Source organism: Elephas maximus, chromosome 1 (genome assembly GCF_024166365.1).
Source record: "Elephas maximus indicus isolate mEleMax1 chromosome 1, mEleMax1 primary haplotype, whole genome shotgun sequence".
NCBI classification, from domain to species: Eukaryota; Metazoa; Chordata; class Mammalia; order Proboscidea; family Elephantidae; genus Elephas; species Elephas maximus.
In genome coordinates this window covers 165,619,079-165,641,846 of record NC_064819.1, presented here as the reverse complement: position 1 = coordinate 165,641,846, position 22,768 = coordinate 165,619,079, and the positions used below count along the sequence as shown (strand labels likewise).

The 22,768-nt window shown below is 36.5% G+C and overlaps 1 protein-coding gene across 4 annotated transcripts in view; it reads left to right on the top strand.

The window, feature by feature from the left end:
• The window catches only part of ASCC3 (activating signal cointegrator 1 complex subunit 3), a 413,165-nt gene that overhangs the window by 187,794 nt on the left and 202,603 nt on the right, over positions 1 to 22,768 (top strand). For all 4 annotated transcript variants that reach the window (XM_049897967.1, XM_049897961.1, XM_049897954.1 and 1 more), the window contains one exon: positions 569 to 640. In XM_049897967.1, the coding sequence (XP_049753924.1) occupies positions 569 to 640 (72 nt within the window). The remainder of the gene's footprint in view (positions 1 to 568; positions 641 to 22,768) is intronic.

Genomic DNA, 22,768 nt, shown 5'->3' with positions numbered 1-22,768 from the left:
CTTTCTTAATCATTTCAAGTACTTTCCAGATTTTTTGTCATGTCATAATATATATTTGACTACTTAATTCATATTAATGTATCATTAGAATAGATTTAGAGCTGTTTCTTTATCATTTTAGAGTGATCTTTGATCTTTTACATGAAATGATACCACATGGTTATCGCAGAAAGATAAGGAAAAGAAAAATTGTTCCAGGGGTTTGTCAGTCAATTCTTAAACTTTATTTTTTAAAGATTTCCAGGGAAAGCAGAAAGAAGAACTTTAAAATTACTCTGACATTACCTATAACCAAATATTATTCTTAAAGATATTATCTTTTAAAAACTTGTCACTTTTAGGAAGTTAATACTCAGAAAGTATTGTATGAAATATTTTACATGTATTTTTTAATTGCATTGTGTTTGTTTCTGTGGGTTGGTATGAGTTAGATATTTATATTGTATTTATTGTTTCAACATTCTACTTTGAAGGAAAAAAGATACATTATAGTTGGCAAAGTTTTATATTTAGTTGGAAAGTTTATAGCTCCTTCATTTGATAATTTTCATGTTTTAAAAACTTTAAGGCACAGCAGTTGAATAACATGGATGAAGCATGTTATGAAAGTGTTTTGAAGCAAGTGAAGGCTGGACATCAGGTATACTTAATATTCTTTATCTTATTTCTAGAGAAGGCTTAAAGATAAAAATATTAATATTTAGACTATTCATTTAAGAAGCTTTTTCTTGATTTATGTGACAATAACTCAGAGATTTTGTTTCTTAATAATTTTTAGCCCATTGGGTGGCTATATAAGTCACAAAAATTTTCATAGATTATGTTATCCCATGTAATAACTTGTATTATTTTGTTCACCATTTTATTAAATAGATGAGATTTCATCCTTTACATTTGTTTCTTTTTATCTTTTAAAAAAAGAACCTTTTCTCACACTTCAAAAATTTTAATATGTAAATGTCTTACATAAATGTAATATTTTAAATATATTATTCTTACTCCTACTGTTTTTATCAAGTATTATCAATTGAAATGTATGTAATAATTCTGTGATTTTTAATATGATGTTTGGAAATTAAGCAGTATTATTTTTAAACTCTCCATTCCAAAATCATCCAATCAGGATTGTTAATGAATGTGTGAAATAATAATTGCTCATATTAAACTTGATTATTGCCCAATTGTTTTTGGTGTTTTGGATAACTATATTTATTATTACACTTTTTTCTACATTGATACCTTTTTATGACTTGTATAAAATGAAAATTTGTTCTGGTTCTTTGGATTTTTGTTATTTTTTAATTTAAAAAAATACGTATTTTTTTTAATTCCCTATTCTCCCTTTCACCCAGTCCTTGGTAACCACAGGCCTTTTGTGTTGAGGGATTTACTACTCTAGATATTTCATACAAGTGGGAACATACACTCTTTGTCCTTTTGTGCCTGACTGTTTCACTTAGTACACTGTTTTCAAGGTACATCCATGTCATGGTGGCATGTATCAGAAATTTATTTTTCTTTATGGCTGAATAATACTCCATTGTATGTATGTATGTGTGTGTATATATATATATGTATATATCTTTTTATATATATATATACACATACAGCACATTTGTGTATCCATTCATCTGTTGATGGACCCTTGGGGTTTTTTTTACCTGTTGGCGATTTGAATAATGTCACAGTGAGTATTGGTGTATATATACGTGTGTCTGTATGAGTCACTGCCTTCAGTTTTGGGGGGTATATATACCTAGAAGTGGAATTATTGGGTTATACAAGAACGTTTAACTTTTTGAGGAACCGCCAAACTGTTTGCCAGAATGGCTGTACCATTTCACATTCCCACCAACAATGCACAAGTGTTCCCAGGTGGTAGCGAGGTCCATATCACTGGTTCCTGTTTAGGAAAGACAGGCTTGGATGGGATACCCCAGGGAAGGCTTCAGGTGACCAGAGGCTGGCAGCTCTAGGGCATGAGGAGCATAGGAATGGAGAATGCATGCAGCTAAGGCAGAAGTTGGAGACAAGCATCATCTCCCTACCTTTTGTGTGTGTGTCCTGACTTCCATGATTACCACCCTTACAAGGTGCTGTCTCTTTCTCATATACTCTTCTTGGGCTAAAACTGCACTCTGGGTGATTGTGTACTGTGATTATAATTTGAGAACCTACTGACATACTTGGAATCCAAGGCCTGGTCCAGATCTGTGCTCAAGTCCCTCTCTCCACACAAGAATTAGCACAGGATAACATGACCCTTCTTTAGGCTGTATGCCCTGAGACCATAGATTTAGGCTGCAGGTGTCACAGTTTCTCTTTTAGAATGATTAGTGATGATGTTTATTTTCCCTAATAGTGGTACTTTCTTAACTTTTGTAAAAATACTGCCATATCTCCTTTATATTTTTTAAATATAAAAATAGTATTAACATTTTTCATTAGTCCACTATTTTACCATTTTAATATTATTACTATAATTTTTATACATTTTCCTCTAGTCTTTTATCCTTTCATACATGTGGCTTTTAATTTTGTTCACTCAAATTTAATTTTAATTATTAGTTATGATTCATTACTTATATTTATACTGTATATTCAGTTTTATACTTTTTTTAATGAATAATAAATATTTTTAAATGTTTCTACATGATCTTCATAATTTCAGTGTCTGCCAGAGAAAAACAGGAGTCTTTATTCAGGTTCTATGATTCAGACACCTATTAATCTCCCAATACTCTGCCATAAGCATTATTGTCTCCTTTTGTTAAGAGAGGAAATGAGCCTAAAACATGCTAAACAGCTTCCCAAGGTCATATAGGATTTAAATCAGGTGTTTATGCCATCCACACACCCTCAGCTTTGCACACTGCCCCTTTGCTGTTAAACTTACGTTGGCAATTCCTTTATATTGGTTATTACCACATTATCGAGTACTTCGTTTGAAATTTTTTATTCTTAAAAACAGTGTTGCTACAGTGATCGTCTTTTGGCCTGTTGTTATTTTTTCTGTTGAAAGATTTCCCTGAAAAAAAAAAAAACTCGCTGCCGTTCAGTCGATTCTGACTCCTAATGACCCTATAGGACAGAATAGAACTGCCCCCATGGAGCCCTGGTGGTGCAGTGGTTAAGAGCTTGGCTGTTAACCAAAAGGTCAGCAGTTTTGTTTTTTGTTTTTTTCAGTTTTAAGGCATGTAGAACATAGTGGTGTCATACCAGTGATTTTTTTTTTTAATTGGGAAGTATTACCTCTAAATCATGATTATGAAAATGCATGTGGTAGGTTCCATATTGTCCAGGCTTTAGTTTAGCTGTGCACTTACTGTTAATTAGAAAAACCTCTTCTTCCCTGCATATTTGCTTCATATTGTGACTATGTGGTCTTTTGGCCTCTGTTTAAACTCTTTTTTTTTACTCAGTCTGTTTTTTAGTAATTTTATTTTAAATCAGATCTTAAAAATACAATTACAAACTTAGCCCTTGGGCACACCAAAATTCAAAAATCAGGGGAAAAAATATCACTGCTAATTTTACTACTAAATGATAACTTCTGTTAATATGTTCTTCCAATTGTTTTAAAGGATTTTTTCAAAGGATTTTTTCCTCCTCATTTCTTCTCTTTTGTTTTCAGTTATTCCTGTTTTTCTTTTATAATTTCCTCATCTGAAATATGACAGAACCATAAATAAGCATAATAGCATCAAAATATAAATAAATGCTTTGATTAAAGATATCATATTTAAAAATTTTAATCAGCGTGTTTCATGCAATGTCCTTTTAAATTTTGTGTTTTAGTAGGACAGGTCCTGCTAAGTATGATTGGGCTATAAGGAAACATTGTTGGTTTAGTTCCCAGTGTAGTGTCATGTGCATGGGGGCTCTGTGGTAAATATGATTTGATTGTGATGAATGCCTCATCTTCAAAGATTTATGGAAAGGAAATATGAAATGTATCAAGATGATGGCCCAGTGGTTGAAATTTGCTTCTAGTATTGCTGATACTAAAATGCCCAGGCCAGTGCCTTTATCAGTACTGAGGTGCTAAAGCAATGCCTTAGTCTTTTGCATTAATTCAGTCACCGCAAATTAGCAGCTCTTTTGCAACATAATTCAAGAACAAAGCTCTTTTTCATTTCTCTAAATTACCTACATTGAGTGTGTAATTTTGAAGATGTAGCCTAAAACTTAAGTCTTTCTCTGTATCAGTCTTTTCAAAGGGATCCCTCTGTCATCTATTTGCAAGTTAGCTGTCAAGTACTGTTTGGCCTATAAAATCATTTAGCTTGGTAAGTGGCAGCTTCTGCTGAATGCCTTTGTAATATATCCATAACTGAAGCAACGTGGATACTTAGAAAGCATGTTTGTTAATACATTTTGATTTTGGAAGCTAAGGTAGATACCTTTTTCAACAAGGCTGGCAATCCTTGATTTAATCCATCATATAAGAATTGCTAGTTCACAGTAGTCTTTGATTACTGAGGATCATGTGGAGGTTCATTTTCAGGGGGTTCAGAACCCCTCACTGGATTATTTTTCCCTTTTTTAAATCTCCTTAAAGAAATGCCTTTACTAAGCTGTGGTGTTATGTCCTTTGCTTTTATTAGAAGGTCAACAAAGAACTTCCCAGTAGAATATTGTTTCCGAGTTGTGTATTTTCTCCTCATAACTGAGGTTGAAGATAATGTTATGCCAGTCACTGGCTGCCTTTATATAAGGTTCCAAATGGTAATTTTCAACTATTGACTTTGCATGTATCCATCTGTCAGAAAATGAAAAATATAGAATTCAACAACCTTTTCACCTTATTGGAGACCTGGTGGCGCAGTGGTTAAGAGCTCAGCTGCTAACCAAAAGGTTGGCAATTCGAATCTACCAGCTGCTCTTTGGAAACCATATGGGGCAATTCTCCTCTGTCCTATAGGGTTGCTATGAGTTGGAAGTGATTTGATGACAATAGGTTTGGTTTTTTTGGCTTCACCTGATTATCTAAAAACCTAACAGTCAAATTAACTCTTCAATTATGTTACTCTCCCCAGCTCTGATGATCGAAGGGTCTAACTAATATGTGCTTCATTCTAAGAGATTCTTTTCTATTTTGCTGTACATTAAGTACAGTAAAAAATGATGAAGTGGAAGAGCTGAACAGAAGATTTCAAAGGGCCACTCGAGAAGACAAAGTAAAGTATTATGATGACATGTGCAAAGACCTGGAGATAGAAAACCAAAAGGGAAGAACACACTTAACATTTCTCAAGCTGAAAGAGCCGAAGAAAAAATTCAAGCCTCAAGTTGTAATACTGATGAATTCTACAGGGGAAATATTAAGTGATGCAGGAAACATCAAAAGAAGATGGAAGGAAAACACAGAGTTACTATACCAAGAGGGATCGGTCAACGATCAACCATTTCAGGAGGTAACACATGATCAGGAACCTATGGTACTGAAGTAAACAATTCAAGTTGCACTGAAGGCATTGGCGAAAAATAAGGCTCCAGGGATTGACAGAATACCAGTTGAGATATTTCAACAAACGGATGCAGCACTGAAAATACTCACTTGTCTATGCCAAGAAATTTGGAAGATAGCTACCTGGCTAACCGACTGGAAGACATCTGTATTTATGCCAATTCCCAAGAAAGGTGATCCAACCATGTAGGCAGAATTTGCTGAAGATCATTCAAAAGTGACTGCAGCAGTGTTTCGACAGAATTTTGCTGAAGATCATTCAAAAGTGACTGCAGCAGTGTTTTGACAGGGAACTGCCAGAAATTCAAGCCAGATTTAGAAGTGGATGTAGAACCAGGGATATCATTGCTGATGTCAGATGGATCTTGGCTGAAAGCAGAGGATACCAGAAAGATGTTTACCTGTGTTTTATTGAATATGCTAAGGCATTCAACTGTTTGAATCATAACAAATTATGGATAACATTGCAGTAATGGGAATTCCAGAACAGTTAATTGTTCTCATGAGGAATCTGTACATGGATCGAGGGGCAGATGTTCGAACACAATAGGGGAATACTGCGTGGTTTAAGGTCAGGAAAGGTGTGTGTCAGGGCTGTATCCTTTCACCATACCTATTCAATCTGTATACTGAGCAAATAATCCAAGAAGCTGGACTACATGAAGAAGAACAGGACATCAGGATTGGAGGAAGGCTCATTAACAGTCTGTGCTATGCAGATGACACACCTTGATTGCTGAAAGCGAAGAGGACTTGAAGCACTTACTGATGAAGATGAAAGACCACAGCCTTCAGTATGAATTACACCTCAACATAAAGAAAACAAAAATCCTCACAACTGGACCAATAAGCAATATTATGATAAATGGAGAAAAGATTGAGGTTGTCAAGGATTTCCTTTTACTTGTATCCACAGTCAACACCCATGGAAGCAGCAGTGAGGAAATCAAAAGATGCGTTGCATTGGGCAGATCTGCTGCAAAAGGCCTTTTTAAAGTATTGAAAAGCAAAGATATCACCGTGAGAACTAAGGAGCGCCTGACCCAAGCCATGGTGTTTTCAATCACCTCATATTCATGGCAAAGCTGAACAATGAATAAGGAAGACTGAAGAAGAACTGATCCCTTTGAACTGTGATATTGGTGAAGAATATTGAATATACCATGGACTGCCAAAAGAACAAACAAATCTGTCTTGGAAGAAGTACAACTGGAATGCTCCTTAGAAGCAAGGATGGTGAGACTGTGTGTCACATACTTTGGACATGTTACCAGGAGGGATTAGTCCCTGGAGAAGGACATGAGGCTTGGTAGAGTCAGCGAAAGAGAGGAAGACCCTCAACGAGACGGACTGACGCCGTGGCCGCGACAGTGGGCTCAAGCATGGCAGCAATTGTGAGGATGGCACAGGACCAGGAATTGTTTTGTTCTGTTGTACATAAGGTTGCTCTGAGTTGGAATGGACTCAACGGCACCTAACAACAACAAGTACAGTAAATTATGTGTCTGTGTATGTGTATGTGTTGTATACCCCACACACGGGCACACAGAGAGAAAGAGATTGAGATTGAGATTTGCTTTTGGAACTCAATTATAATTACAACTAACTACACAATAGTAGAGCTTTGTAGCCAACTACCTATTCCATGAATGTGCTTTCCTTTGGTATCAAGGCACCATCAACATTTGTTTCTTGGGCTGTGTACGTATCAAACTTTAACTTTATTTTGCTGCCTTTTAAATATATGTTAGCAATTAGTGTATAGTAGTAAGAAATATATAAATCAATCTGTTGTAGTCATTTTAAACGAATGAAATTGTCCATGCTATGACCTCATGTTCGTTATCTTCCCATCCCACCCAATCAGTTAAAAATCCTTCTGGTTTGTTCATTTTCTTGTCTTTGAGTTGGTTCGCATTTTGGATTTTCTCCCCTGGTTTGGTTGTCCTACTTCGGTTTTATCAGAGCAGCTACTTTTTAGACCATTATTAAGAAGACTGAAATATGTGCTCATTTTAAAAATATGCATGTACAAAAATAGAACTTTCAGATTCAAACTTTTTATGCTAAAAATTAGTAATTTCTTCTTAAATATACAAAGAATTTTATTATGCTTCTCCCAACTTAGATCAAAGTAGAATAGAGCAAATTTCATGTTCAAAAGCCGTGATGATATTTTCTGATCATACTATTCCATAGGTTTCAGCATACCAATCATCTAAATTTGTGTGCTCATGTACTTAATAGATTTTATGTGCAGCTTTGCCTTAAAAGTATTAAAAACAGTAGGAGGCAATTGTGTTCCACTCAGGCATGTGTGATAACAGATGGAGAAAGTCTTTTCATGTTGACTTTTCAACAGTCATACTCTGCAAGACCTCAAACTTTTCTTGGCTATTGGGAAATTAAAAGTTGGCGATTCAGCCTTTAATTTTGATCCATCTGCTCAAATTAATGAGACGTCTCGTTTGTAAGCTTCTCTTTGCATTACCAAATGCAAGTACAGCTTTATCATTCTTGTTAATAATTCCCCTCCTCCTGTGGAACTTGCAGAATGAGAAAATGATGCCTTAACTGTATTGAGATTTTTCTTGTTGTACAAACTTTTTTGCAGTGATAGAGAAATTAGAAACTGCCTCAGAGGCATTCAGTAAGTTAACTTGTTCAGTTTTCACATTACAAAAAAAGTTTAAGATCTTTGTTTCATAGCTTTTTACTCAAAATCTACCTGCAGTTTGAGCAAATGAAAGGCTTTCCCATATCAGGGAAAGAAGTCTTCCTCAGTCTCGGATTAATGCTAAACTTCAGCATTTCATTGTTCAGATGTACGTCTTGATTTCTTTCTTCATTGTTTATGTGGTTTTTGTAGATGTTTCTAATAGGAAACTGCATTTAAAAAGAGACTAATAATTATGGGTTACTGGATTTATTACTAGATGAAAAGAGTTATTTTTATTTCTTTACGTTGTTTCTTAGTTTGTATATATACCATCCTAACTTTGGAATTGTTCATTGACCCTTTTGCCTAAAGGAAATTGCTTCCTCCGGATATAAGCATCCCTGATTCTTGGTTCTTTTCCCATCAAATTTGTGTGATATGACTTTCATTTGTAAATTATTTGCTGCTTTCTTTTCTGCCCTTTTTTTTTTTTTTCCTCCTATTGAGACATAATCCAAAAGGAATAAAAACCAAGATTCTTGTCTTAGTTTCCTAGTGCTGCTATAATACAGATAGCACAAGTGAGTGGCTTTGAAGAACAGAAATGTCTTTTCTCACAGTTCTGAAAGCTGAAAGTCCAAAGTCTTGGCCATGTTGATCCCTTCTGTGAGCCTTTCTCTTAGTTTCTGTGTCTTCCAACAATCCTTGGCAATCCTTTGCTTGTGACAGTCATCAGATGTTACCTGTCTTCCCCTGTGTGTCTCTCCGTCTGTTTTGTTTTTTTTTTTAATGAAGTATAAGTGATTAGCTTTGGGATCTACCCTACACTGATATGACCTCATTAATATAACAAAAGAAGACCAATCCTGTTTCCAAACAGGATGACAGAGGCCAGGAATTCCACACATATTTTGGGGGACACAATTCAATTCATAACAATTCTCAAGGAGAAGTTACTTTAACAGTTATGAGTACAAGAATTACAAATCGCTGTCCATCTTTACCGTTAAAAATAGTACTACTATTTTTTAAATATTTCAGGTGTTTGTTAACAACAAGAAAATTTAAAGGAAGTATGCTCCAAGCCTCTACTTTTGAAAACTACCCCCCCCAAAAAGCTTTGATAAGTCTTCTGTCAAACTGAAATTTTCTTACCCATTCATATACCACAGGCAAAAAAACCAGTGTTTGCTACTGCTGAATCTCTATTTTACTTTTTAAACAGTATTATTAGTGTTTGCTTAGAACCTTTTATCTTCACTATGTATAAAATAAGATTAAAATTTCATTACTATATCTGTGTACAAGTAATGCATTATATAAAAATAGTAGTTGGTACTTTCTTTTATGTATTTTTTTTCTTAACCAGTGCTTTTTTTTTTTTTTTTTTTTTTGGAGTGAGGAGGATAAGACATTGAGGTTATTCATTTATCTATTTATTTATTCCTGTCTTAATGCAACAGTGTTTTATTATAGACATTGGACGTGTGGATGTGTGAGGTACTTGGAAAAAAGAGTTGAATTGCATTCAATTCCTATTTTGGTCAAATGCTGGGTGATTCAAAGTTAACATCAACGTTCAGTTAAAGTGAAGGCCATAGGAGAGTATCACCATCATGAAGGGATTTTCTGGTATGATATAATGAAAATGTATCAAAGATAATTATAATTATAAATTTAATAGTTAGGCTTGAAAAGTTGGGCACAGAAAACTGTCAGCTGTTCTATTGATTCTGCAGTCCCTGTACTGTATGTTTGTGATAATAATAAATGCTTATTATCAGCTGAAGACAGTGGAAGAGCAAGACTTTTTTAAGCTAAATCTGCTTATATAGAGTACTGTATTGTCACTAAATTATTAAACCTTCCATTCTTTCCTGATAGTAAGTTACTTAGGTAAAGATTTATCTCTTTTTCTCTCCTAAATTTGAAGATTTGGTTATTAATAAGTGATGCGCTTTCATTTAAGTAAACCCACAAACTGAACCTTTGTGCAGTGCCTAAAGAGTGAAGATTAATGTTCTCACATATATGTTTTATTTCTAATGGTTTTGCATTTACTTTTTTGTTCTATATAATCGTTTTAAAAGTAGTTGGTCTTAAACATTTGATCTATAGTTAATAATGGAGAATGTAATTGGTTTCCTAGATTACAAAATCATTTGTCATATTTATTAAAATATCTAAATGGCATACCTTGTTAATATTGCTTATGCTGTTAGACTGATCAAAAAGTATGGGAACCTATACTATGACATGATCATCTGTTATGCCTAATACAGAAACGTGAGAAGGGCATTCTCCTTTTACCTTTGCACAAGGCAAAGCCAAAGATGATTTTAATCAAATATCAAGGAAGATGGGCGGAGCCAAGATGGCAGAATATACAGACGCTTCCTTTGAGCCCTCTTTACAGTAAAGACCCGAAAAAACAAGTGAAACGAGTATATTTGTGACAAGCTGGGAGCCCTGAGCGTCAAAGGCAAGCTTAGACAACGAACTGAGGGGTAGGGGGAGGAAGAGGCCATTCAGAAGTGGAGAGGAGTTACCAGACCTGAATCGCGGGGAGCCCTCAGGCACCATTCCCGGAGCGGCGATAGCGGCAGCAGCGGGCTGGTCCTAGCGTTCAGCCGCACTTTCCTTAGGGAGAAACAGCCAGCCACACAGCCCACTCACACCTCTGGAACCTGAGGAGAACGGCGCTTTCGGCAAAAGCTAAATACTTGTGTATATTTTACCACCCCCAAGCCGGCTTCAGTAGCTGAATCCCTGGGCCTGAGATAGACCCTGGTGAGCACCTAGAGCCATCCTCCCGGCCTTGGGGAAGGAAAAAATTTGCAACTGGGGGAAAAGATAATTTGCTGGCTCCATTAACCAGGGGAGCTCAGGACAGAAGCGGCTCCTGTCCAGGCATAAAACATCCGTGGACCTTGAGCACCTTACCCTTCTGCATGGACCTGTGTGGGCCAATTTCGGGAGAATAGGCCCTTGTTAGCAAACTTCAACCATTTCAGCTGTGCAGTGGAGAGTTGGGTGTTTGATGTTTGACATTGCTTTGCCTATTAAACAAGGTCCTCATCTACCCACATCAGAGACCTAAGGACTGGTAGCTCCACTCAGGTCACCCAGCCACCCGTGACAAGGGTCCAAAGGTAATTGGTATCTCCCAGTCCTTACAACCAAAAACTTTGGGTGCCCCTGGCCTCTCTGCAGACCCCACCCACCAGCACGCTCTAGGGAACAGAGACGCGTTTTCCTCAGAGACACTTGGGGGTCGGTTCTCAGCCCCCTGCCTTGTTCAGAGCATAACCCCCTGCTGCAATCAGATACTGGTATATACGCCAATTACCCCTGCCCCTCTAAGACTGTACGACAGAGCCTGTACCACATACTTGATGTCAGCTACCTGGAAACCTGAGCTGAATTCATAAAAGAAGACTGAATAGTCTCCTAGATTGATATACCTAATAACAGCTCTAGCCAGCTGAGGACAGGACACCAGAGCTCCAAAGGCGAAAGTAATCAAGCTAGCTCACTCAAGCAGCCCATAGGGATATACCAAAACAAAACAAAGCAAGCAGCTACGACACAGTAAGCAAGCATAAACTAATGCAATAACTTATAGATGGCTCGGAGACAACAGTCAATATCAAGTCACATAAAGAAACAGACCATGATCACCTCAACAAGCTCTCAAAACAAAGAATCCAGGGATCTTCTAGATGAAAGTGCATTCCTGGAATTACCAGATGCAGAATACAAAAGTTTAATATACAGAACCCTTCAAGACATCAGGAAGGAAATGAGGCAATATGCAGAACAAGCGAAGGAACATACAGATAAAGCAACTGAAGAAATAAAGATTATTCAGGAACATAATGGAAAGTTTAATAAGCTGGAAAAATCCATAGACAGACATCAATCAGAAATTCAGAAGATTAACAAAAAAATTACAGAATTAGATAACTCAATAGAAAGTCAGAGGAGCAGAATTGAGCAAGTAGAAGCTAGAATTTCTGAACTCGAAGATAAATCACTTGGCACTAATATATCTGAAGAAAAATCAGGTAAAAGAATTAAAAAAAAATGAAGAAATCTTAAGAATCATGTGGGACTCTATCAAGAGAAATAACCTACGAGCGATTGAGGTACCAGAACAGGGAGGGATAACAGAAAATACAGAAAAAATTGTTAAAGATTTGTTGGCAGAAGACTTCCCTGCTATCGTGAAAGATGAGAAGGTATCCATCCAAGATGCTCATCAAACTCTACATAAGGTAGATCTTAAAAGAAAGTCACCAAGACATATTATAATCAAGTTTGCCAAAACCAAAGATAAAGAGAGATTATAAGAGCAGCGAGGGATAAACGAAAAGTCACCTACAAAGGAAAGCCAATAAGAGTAAGCTTGGACTACTTGGCAGAAACCATGCAGGCAAGAAGGCAATGGGATGGCATATTTTAAAAATTGAAGGAAAAAAATTTCCTGCCAAGAATCATATATCCATCAAAACTGTCTCTTAAATACCCTCCCAGTGCCATCAAGTCCATTCTGACTCATAGCAACCCTATAGGACAGAGTAGAACCGCGTCTCTTAAATATGAAGGTGAAATTAAGACATTTCCAGATAAACACAAGTTGAGGGAATTCGTAAAAACCAAACCAAAACCACAAGAAATACTAAAGGGAGTTCTTTGGTTAGAAAATCAATAATATCAGGTAACAACCAAGACTAGAACATGGGCAGAGCAACCAGAAGTCAACCCAGACAGGGAAATCCAAAAAAACAAAGCAAGATTATTAAAAAAAAAAAAAAGCCCAGAACAGGGTAACAGCGATGTTATTATATAAAAGAAGACAACATTTAAATAATAAAGAGGGACTAAGAAATGTAATCATAGATCTTCCATATGGAGAGGAAGATACGGCGATACAAAGAAATAAAAGTTAGTTTTAAATTTAGAAAAATAGGGGTAAATAATAAGGTAACCACAAAGGAGACAAGCTATCCTACTCATCAAAATAAAATACAAGGGAAAAATACAGACTCAGCAGAAACAAAATCAACAACAACAAATATGAGGAAAGGACAATATATAAAGAAAATCTACTCAGCACATAAAATCAAGTGGGAAAAAGAAACTGTCAACACACAAAAAAAGAGATCAAAATGATAGCACTAAATTCATACCTATGCATAGTTACCCTGAATGTAAATAGACTAAATGCACCAATAAAGAGACAGAGAGAGGCAAAATGGATTCAGAAACAAGATCCATCTATATGCTGCCTACAAGAGACCCACCTTAGACTTAGAGACATAAACAAACTAAAACTCAAAGGATGGAAAAAAATATATCAAGCAAACAACAATCAAAAAAAGTAGGAGTGACAATATTAATTTCTGAACAAAATAGACTTTAAAGTTAAATCCGTTGTAAAGGATAAGGAAGGACAATATAAAGTGATTAAAGGGACAATACATCAAGAAGATATAACCATATTAAATATTTATGCACCCAGTGACAGGGCTGCAAGATACATAAAACAAACTCTATCAGCATTGAAAAGTGAGATAGACAGCTCCACAATAATAGTAGGAGACTTCAATACACCACTTTTGGTGAAGGACAGGACATCCAGAAAGAAGTTCAATAAAGACACGGAAGATCTAAATGCCACAGTCAACCAGCTTGACCTTGTAGACATATACAGAACACTCCACCCAACAGCAACCAAGTATACTTTTCTAGTGCACATGGAACATTCTCTAGATTAGACCACATATTACGTCATAAAGCAAGCCTTAACAGAATCCAAAATGTTGAAATATTACTAAGCACTTTCTCTGACCATAAGGCAATAAAAGTGGAAATCAATAACAGGAAAAGCAGGGAAAAGAAATGAAACACTTGGAAACTGAACAATACGCTGCTCAAAAAAGACTGCATTATAGAAGATATTAAGGATGGAATAAAGAAATTCAGAGAATCCAATGAGAATGAAAACACTTCTTCCTTTCAGAACCTTTGGGACATAGCAAAAGTGGTGCTCAGAGGCCAATTTATATCAATAAATTGCACACATCCAAAAAGAAGAAAGGGCCCAAACCAAAGAATTGTGCCTACAACTTAAACAAATAGAGAGCAACAAAAGAAACCCACAGGCACCAGAAGAAAACAAATAATAAAAATTAGAGCTAAACTAAATGAAATAGAAAACAGAAAAACAATTGAAAGAATTAACAAGACGAAAAGTTGGCTTTTTGAAAAACTCAACAAAATTGATAAACCACTGGCCAAATTGACAAAAGAAACACAGGAGAGGAAGCAAATAACGTGAATAAGAAATGAGATGGGTGATATCACAACAGACCCAACTGAAATTAAAAGAATCATATCAGCTTACTATGAAAAACTAAAACGAATTTGAAAACCTAGAAGAAATGGATGAATTCCTAGAAACACACTACCTACCTAAACTAACACAAACAGAGTTAGAACAACTAAATAGACCCATAACAAAAAAAAAAAAGATTGAAAAGGTAATCGGAAAATCTCCAAGAAATAAAACCCTGGTCGGGACGGCTTCACTGCAGAGTTCTACCAATCCTTCAGAGAAGAGTTAACACCACTACTACTAAAGGTATTTCAGAGCATAGAAAAGGATGGAATACTGCCAGACTCATTCTATGAAGCTGCCATATCTCTGATACCAAACCGGGTAAAGACACCACAGGAAAAGAAAATTATAGACCTATATCCCTCATGAATGTAGATGCAAAAATCCTCAACAAAATTCTAGCCAGTAGAATGCAACAACATATCAAAAAAATAATTCACCATGACCAAGTGGGATTCATACCAGGTATGCAGGGATGGTTCAACATTAGAAAAACTATTAATGTAATCTACCACATAAATAAAACAAAAGACAAGAATCACATGATTTTACCAATTGATCTAGAAAAGGCATTTGACAAAGTTCAACATTCATTCATGATAAAAACTCTCAGCAAAATAGTAATAGAATGAAAATTCCTCAGTATAATAGAGGGCATTTATACAAAGCCAACAGCCAACATCACCCTAAATGGAGAGAGCCTGAAAACATTCCCACTGAGATCGGGAACCTGACAAGGATGCCCTTTATCACCACTGTTATTCCACATTGTGCTAGAAGTCCTGGCCAGAACAGTTAGGCTAGATAAAGAAATAAAGGGCATCCAGATTGGCAAGGAAGAAGTGAAAGTATCTCTATTTGCAGATGACGTGATCTTATACACAAAAAACCCTATGGAATCCTCCAGAAAACTATGAAACTAATAGAAGAGTTCAGCAGAGTATCGGGATACAAGATAAACATACAAAAATCAGTTGGATTCCTCTACACCAACAAAAAGAACATCGAAGAGGAAATCACCAAATCAATGCCATTTACAGTAGCCCCAGAGAAGATAAATACTTAGGAATAAATCTTACCAGAGATGTAAAAGACTTATACAAAGAAAACTACAAAACACTTCTGCAAGAAATCAAAAGAGACTTACATAAGTGGAAGAACATACCTTGCTCGTAGATAGGAAGACTTAACATTATAAAAATGTCTACTCTACCAAAAGCCATCTATACATTTGATGCAATTCTGATCCAGATCCCAATGACATTCTTTATAAGATAGAGAAACAAATCACCAACTTCATATGGAAGGGAAAGAGGCCCCGGATAAATAAGGCATTACAGAAAAAGAACAAAGTGGGAGGCCTTACTTTACCTGATTTTAGAGCCTATTATACCGCCACATTAGTCATAACAGCCTGGTACTGGTACAACAACAGATACATGGACCAATGGAACAGAATTGATAATCCAGACGTAAATCCATTCACATATGAGCAGTTGATATTTGACAAAGGCCTCAAAACAGTTAAATGGGGGAAAAGACACTCTCTTTAACAAATGGTGCTGGCTTAACTGGATTTCCATCTGCAAAAAAATGAAACAAGACCCATACCTCACTCCATGCACAAAAGCTAACTCAAAATGGATCAAAGACCTAAAATGATAAAGATCATGGAAGAAAAGATTGGAACAATGTTAGCAGCCCTAATATATGGCATAAACAGTATACAAAACATTATAAAGAATGTAAAAGAAAATCTAGATAACTGGGAGCTCCTAAAAATCAAACACCTATGCTCATGCAAAGACTTCCCCAAAAGAGTAAAAAGACTACCTACAGACTGGGAAAAAGTTTTTAGCTATGACATTTCTGATCAGTGCCTGATCTCTAAGATCTACATGATACTGCAAAAGTTCAACTGCAAAAAGACAAATAACCCAATTAAGAAATGGGCAATAGACATGAATAGACACTTCACTAAAAAAGACATTCAGGTAGCTAACAGATATATGAGGAAATGTTCACAATCATTAGCCATTAGAGAAATGCAGATCAAAACTACAATGAGCTTTCATCTCACTCCAACAAGGCTGGCATTAATCCAAAAAACACAAAATAATAAATGTTGGAGAGGCTGTGGAAAGATTAGAACACTTATACACTGCTGGTGGGAATGTAAAATGGTACAACCACTTTGGAAATCAATTTGGCGCTTCCTTAGAAAGCTAGAAATAGAACTACCATATGATCCAGCAATCCCACTCCTTGGAATATATCCTAGAGACATAAGAGCCTTTACACGAACAGGTATATGCACACCCATGTTTATTGCAGCACTGTTTGTAATAGCAAAAAGATGGAAGCAACCATAGTACCCATCAACGGATGAATGGATAAATAAATTATGGTATATTCACACAATGGAATACTACGCATCGATAAAGAACAGTGAGGAATCTGAAACATTTCATAAGATGGAGGAACCTGGAAGGCATTATGCTGAGTGAAATTAGTTGCAAAAGGAAAAATATTGTATGAGACCACTATTATAAGAACTTGAGAAATTTTTTAAACTGAGAAGAAAACATTCTTTTGTGGTTATGATGGGGGGAGGGAGGGAGAATGGGAGACGGGCATGCACTAATTAGTTGGTAGGTAAGAACTACTTTGGGTGAAGGGAAAGATAGCACACAGTACAGGGGAGGTCAGCAGAATTGGACTAAACCAAAAGCAAAGCAGTTTCCTGAATAAACTGAATGCTTCAAAGGCCAGTTAGCAGGGGCAGGGGTCTGGGGATCATGATTTCAGGGGACATCTAAGTCAATTGGCATAATAAAATCTATTAAGAAAACATTTTGCATCCCACTTTGAAGTGTGGCGTCTAGGGTCTTAAACGGTAGCAAGCAGCCATCTAAGATGCATCAGTTGGTCTCAACCCACCTGGATCAAAGGAGAATGAAGAACACCAAGGACACAAGACGATTACGAGCCGAAGAGACAGAAAGGGTCACATGAACCAGAGACTACATCATCCTGAGAGTAGAAGAACTAGATGGTGCCCGGCTACAACTGATGACTGCCCTGACAGGGAACACAACAGAGAACCCCTGAGGAAGCAGGAGAGCAGTGGGATGCAGACCCCAAATTCTCACAAGACCAGACTTAATGGCCTGAGTGAGACTGGGAGGACCCTGGTGATCATGGCCCCCAGACCTTCTGTTGACCCAGCACAGGAACCATTCCCGAAGCCAACTCTTCAGACATGGATTGGACTAGACAGTGGGTTGGAGAGGGATGCTGGTAAGGAGTGAGCTTCTTGGATCAGGTAGACACTTGAGACTATGTTGGCATCTCCTGCCTGGAGGAGTGATGAGAGGGTGGAGGGAGTTAGAAGCTGACGAAATGGACACGAAAAGAGAGAGAGTGGAGGGAGAGAGCGGGCTGTCTCATTAAAAAAAAAAATTTTTTTTTGTGTGGGGTTGTAATTGGCAGTGTGTAGCAAGGTGTATATGGGTTTTTGTGTGAGAGACTGACTTGATTTGTAAACTTTGACTTAAAGCACGGTAAAAATTGTTTTAAAAAAAATCAAAGAAAAGCCAAACTTAATGCATCCTTAATTGAAAGACTTTTTAAAAGGCAAAATTCCTAATGACGGGAGCTTATAGTTGATAATAAAATCATAAAGTGAGATTGCAGCAGTGGAAGTAGGTGCATAATGCTGATTTGATAGTCCATTCTTTTAATAAAATTCTTGCTAGTACTCTAAACTTTGAACCAATTTTTTTTAGCTTTTGTGATACAAAATTCTCCAGGGTTTTCTATATTTTCTAATCTCTCTGACCATTCTTTTTCTTTCTTGTTTTTCCTTCTCTACATGACTTGGTCCTAAGTCTTTTGTAAATTTAGCACTCTGTGGTTTCATCCCATCCCAATTACGATCTTCATGGAGATAACTAATACCTCTATATCCCCAACCCAGTCCCCTTGTCTGAGCTCTGTTGTTGTTGTGGTTAGGTGCCGTCAAGTTGGTTCCAACTCATGGCGACCCTGTGTACGACAGAATGAAACGCAGCCACTGTGTCAGTCCATCTCATTGAGGGTCTTCCTCTTTTTCACTGACCCTCTGCTTAGCAAGCATGAAGTGCTTCTCCTGGGACTTGTCCCTCCTAATAACATGTCCAAAGTACATGAGAGAAAATCTTACCATCCTTGCTTCTAAGGAACATTCTGGCTGTACTTCCAAGACAGATTTGTTCTTCTGGCAGTCCATCTCTGAGCTCTAGACCCATATTATCCTTTCTGGGATTCTCCCCTTGGGTATCCCAAAGGGCAAATGCCCAAACCAAATTAATAATTTTCTCCCTAATAAGTATTACATTATTCCTTGGTTCATTGAAGTAGCATGACTATAAATTTAGTTCCATAAAGCAGAAACCTAAAACCATCTTTGTCAACCTTCTCCCACTTTTTCTCATTTCTAATCCCTCACCCACCAAGGCCTATCTATTTTATCTTCTAAATATCTTCCAGATATGCCCACTTCTCTCCTTTTCCTCTTCCGCCTAAACCATCACTACTACCATCTGATCCAAACATCCATCACGTTTACCCTGGACTGTTCCAGCCGCATCCTAATTTCTCTATCTGCATCTATCCTGACCTTCTCCTAGCTGTTCTACACGCTAAAGCTAGCTAGAATAATTTTTCAAAACATAGCTTGCTGCTTGAATGTTTAAACCTCTTTGGAGTCTTCTAGTTTTCCTTCAGAAAAAAGCAAAACTCTTTAAAAAGGGCGCCTCCAAAAAATCCGTTGCTGTTGAGTGGATTCTGACTCAAAGCAAGGGCTCAAGGGTTCCTACATTGTTTGGCCTTACCTTACATACTTCCTTCCCTCTTCATCACAGACCTCTCTCTTACTTCCCACCTCCTGCCTCCTTGGCCTTCTTTAAGTTCTTCATCATGTTTATGTTCTTTCACTTATCTCTGGGCCTTTGCACAACTTGTTCCCTCTGCCTGGCACATTCTTCCTTATTCTTTATCCTTTAGATTTTATCTTTCTTAGAGAAACCTTCTTTTACCTCCCTAACTCTTTTCCTTCTCTGTTATATAACACCGAATATGTCTTCTTCATATTTCTATAATTTTACCTTTTTTTCTGGCTGTTTTTGATTAATGTCGCTCTTGTATTCTCATGCCTTCACCAGTGCCTGGCACACAGTTAGCACTCAAATAGTATTTGATGAATAAATGAATGGGTGGTGAAATAATCTTCATAAAGGGAATGACATCTGAACTTATTCTTAAAGGATTAGAATGTAAAACAGCTTCAAAGAAAGTCAAGAAAATGATCATTAGTCCCATGGTAAGTTGAAAGTTGAGGCTAAGGTAGAAGAACTTGAAGATGTGGAATAAGACCAAAGAGCTTTGATTACCTTTTTAAGGAAATCATTTTCCCCTGTAGGTTGTAAAGATCTGAAAGAATGTTGGTATTTTTCTTTAAAATGTTTTATTATATAAATTAACCCTTATTATTATTTTATCTAACTATTGTCCTCTCAAAAAAAATAAAAACATTGCTGTTGAGTTGATTCCAACTCATAGCGACCCTATAGGACAGAGTAGAATTGCTCCATAGGGTTTACAAGGAGCGACTGGTGGATTTGAGTTGCTGGCCTTTTGGTTAGCAGTCAAATGCTTAACCACTTTGCCACCAGGGCCCCATAGTCCTCTCTATTAGAATGTTAAATTATCTCGTTTTCTCCTCGTTTGACATAACCATCTGACTTAGCTATTTGTCATAATATAGACTTATCATTTGTGCCACCAGTTGTTTTAAGTTAATATATTATTCCTTTTTTTTTTAATTTCTATTCATTAAGTCTGTGAGGAGTAACTTTTGAGCCCTTTTAAAAATGTACATTTTTTAAGACAGCAGAGAAATTTTTCTAAAATATAACCCATTATAAGAGTACCCACAGAGGCCTGGTGGTGAAGCGGTTAAGAACTCAGGCTGCTAGCCAAAAGGCTGGCAGTTCGAATCCACCACCCACTGCTTGGAAGCCCTATGGGGAAGTTCTGTTCTGTCCTATAGGGTCGCCATGAGTCGGAATCGACTTGGCGGCATACAACACACACAAAATACACATAAGAGCACTCAATTATATTCTTGAAATTTTATATACAACAGTTTCTTTATTAACCTGGTGATGTTCTTCTCAGCCTATTCAAAGGGAATACTCTTAAATGTAGGATATTGGAATTCTATTTCTCCATTACTACTATTAACATTTTTTTTCTAAGTCTTTGATGATTTCCAAATAATCAGCTAATAATAATAACATATACACCTACTCCTCACTCACTGACTACCTCATCCAACATTTTGCATTTACGACAATAGTAAAAAATCTTATCTGGCTATTTTGCATATTAACGATATGCATCTGGCAGTAATAAATGCCAAGGTGTGAGGCAAGAGTAACACTGGTTTTGATGGTTAAGGTTATGTGTCAGTTTGGCTGAGCCATGAATCTCAGTGGTTTGGCACTTATGTGATGATGTAGTTTGATAGTCGTGTAATGATGTAATAATCCTCTGTTTTGTGATCTGATGTGGTCATCCTACATTTTCACATAACGCTGATTTCGCGTAATGATCTCATCTTTGAAAGCTAACCATGTCGATAAGTGAAGACATGGTATATAAAGAAGCATTGAGTCTAGTTTCTGATATTTCCTATGTCAAATACTTCGTATTGTCAATATTTTCATTTATTCTGGTGCCAATAAAACCTAATCTGCATACATTTTTTTTTATACTTGGTGTTATTTGAGTTATTTATATTGCTATTTAAATAACAGTGATAATATAAACTTGAGCAATACTAAAACAATGTTTTGTAATCATTGCAATATACCCTCTTATAAAACCACAGAAAAATCTCTAGGTAGCTATTTAGAATATTTTACATTAAATTGTCAGAATTGAATGTGACAGTGAAAAAAAAAAAATTTTTTTTCTATTTTTTTAATTTCATTCTAGAGAATGATATATTGAATCTCCTTATTAGCAGGTTTCTAGCTGATACTTGGACTTGAAAACATTAGATATATTTAGTAAGTTGAGTTACCACCACAAGCCACTGTTGACCACATTTTTATAGCCATCTTTTGATAAAATTGAACAAACAATATGTTCATTAAAGGTGAGTATAAATTTTTTTGACACAAGGAAATCTAATACAGTTATTCATGTATTTGTTCAAAATGCAAAAATGGGAACTGACTTTTCAAATGCAATTATTGCAGGCTTTTACTATATTTGTCTATAGCTGGAGTTTTTATTAAATTTTTGTTGTTTTCATAGTAGCATAGTAAGAAGAGGTGGTAAGGAAGAAGTTATGTTTCTGTAATTAATATTGTAAAATAGTGGTCTGTCTTTAAGAGGACACCAGTAGTCTCAGATCTCATCTTTTTTTTTTTTTTTTTGGTTTTATGAATGAGTAGATAAGTAAGCTATAACTACATTATGGCAAATTAAGTGGGCATATCTAATTTTTACAACATACATCAAGTTAGTGGCTACTTCAGAAATATAGCCAGAAACCTGTTTAGTCCTAAACTGTGAAGGGTTTGAAGTATTACCCCATCTGCAAACCCGAAGTTGTCTGCAACAGTATAATTCTTTAATATATTTTATACATTATACAATTTTTTTATACACACACACACACACACACACACACACACAAGACCCCTGGACTAGGGAACAGACTTCATATTTCTTCACATAGCTTCTTGTATCTGTTGGCCCTCCCTAGCTCCCCATGGAGCAGCATGGTGAGAGCTATCTACCTGCAAGTGCATGGGGTTGTACCACAGAAAAGCAGCTCCAAAATAATGAAGCTTGGAGCTTATACAGGAGCTACTAGCACACATGCCCATCTTCCCTTTTGAAGAGAGAGAGGGGTCTACCTACTGACCCTCCCAGGACCTTATCTTTTATCCTAGAATGTAAACAAAATCCTCTCTTGGGGAAAGAGGGCAGGGTCTGAACCCTGAAATGTAGGCATTTGAACCCCTGGGCTATAAGAAAGCAGTCTCTAGACTTCATTATCCTTAGAATGGGAGAAAACGGCTTTGGAGACGTAGAAACATTCTCTGTCTTTATAGAGCTTCAGTGTCCATTGCTTAGAAGGCCCTGACCATGCTAAAGCATCTAGAAATTCAAGGAAGAT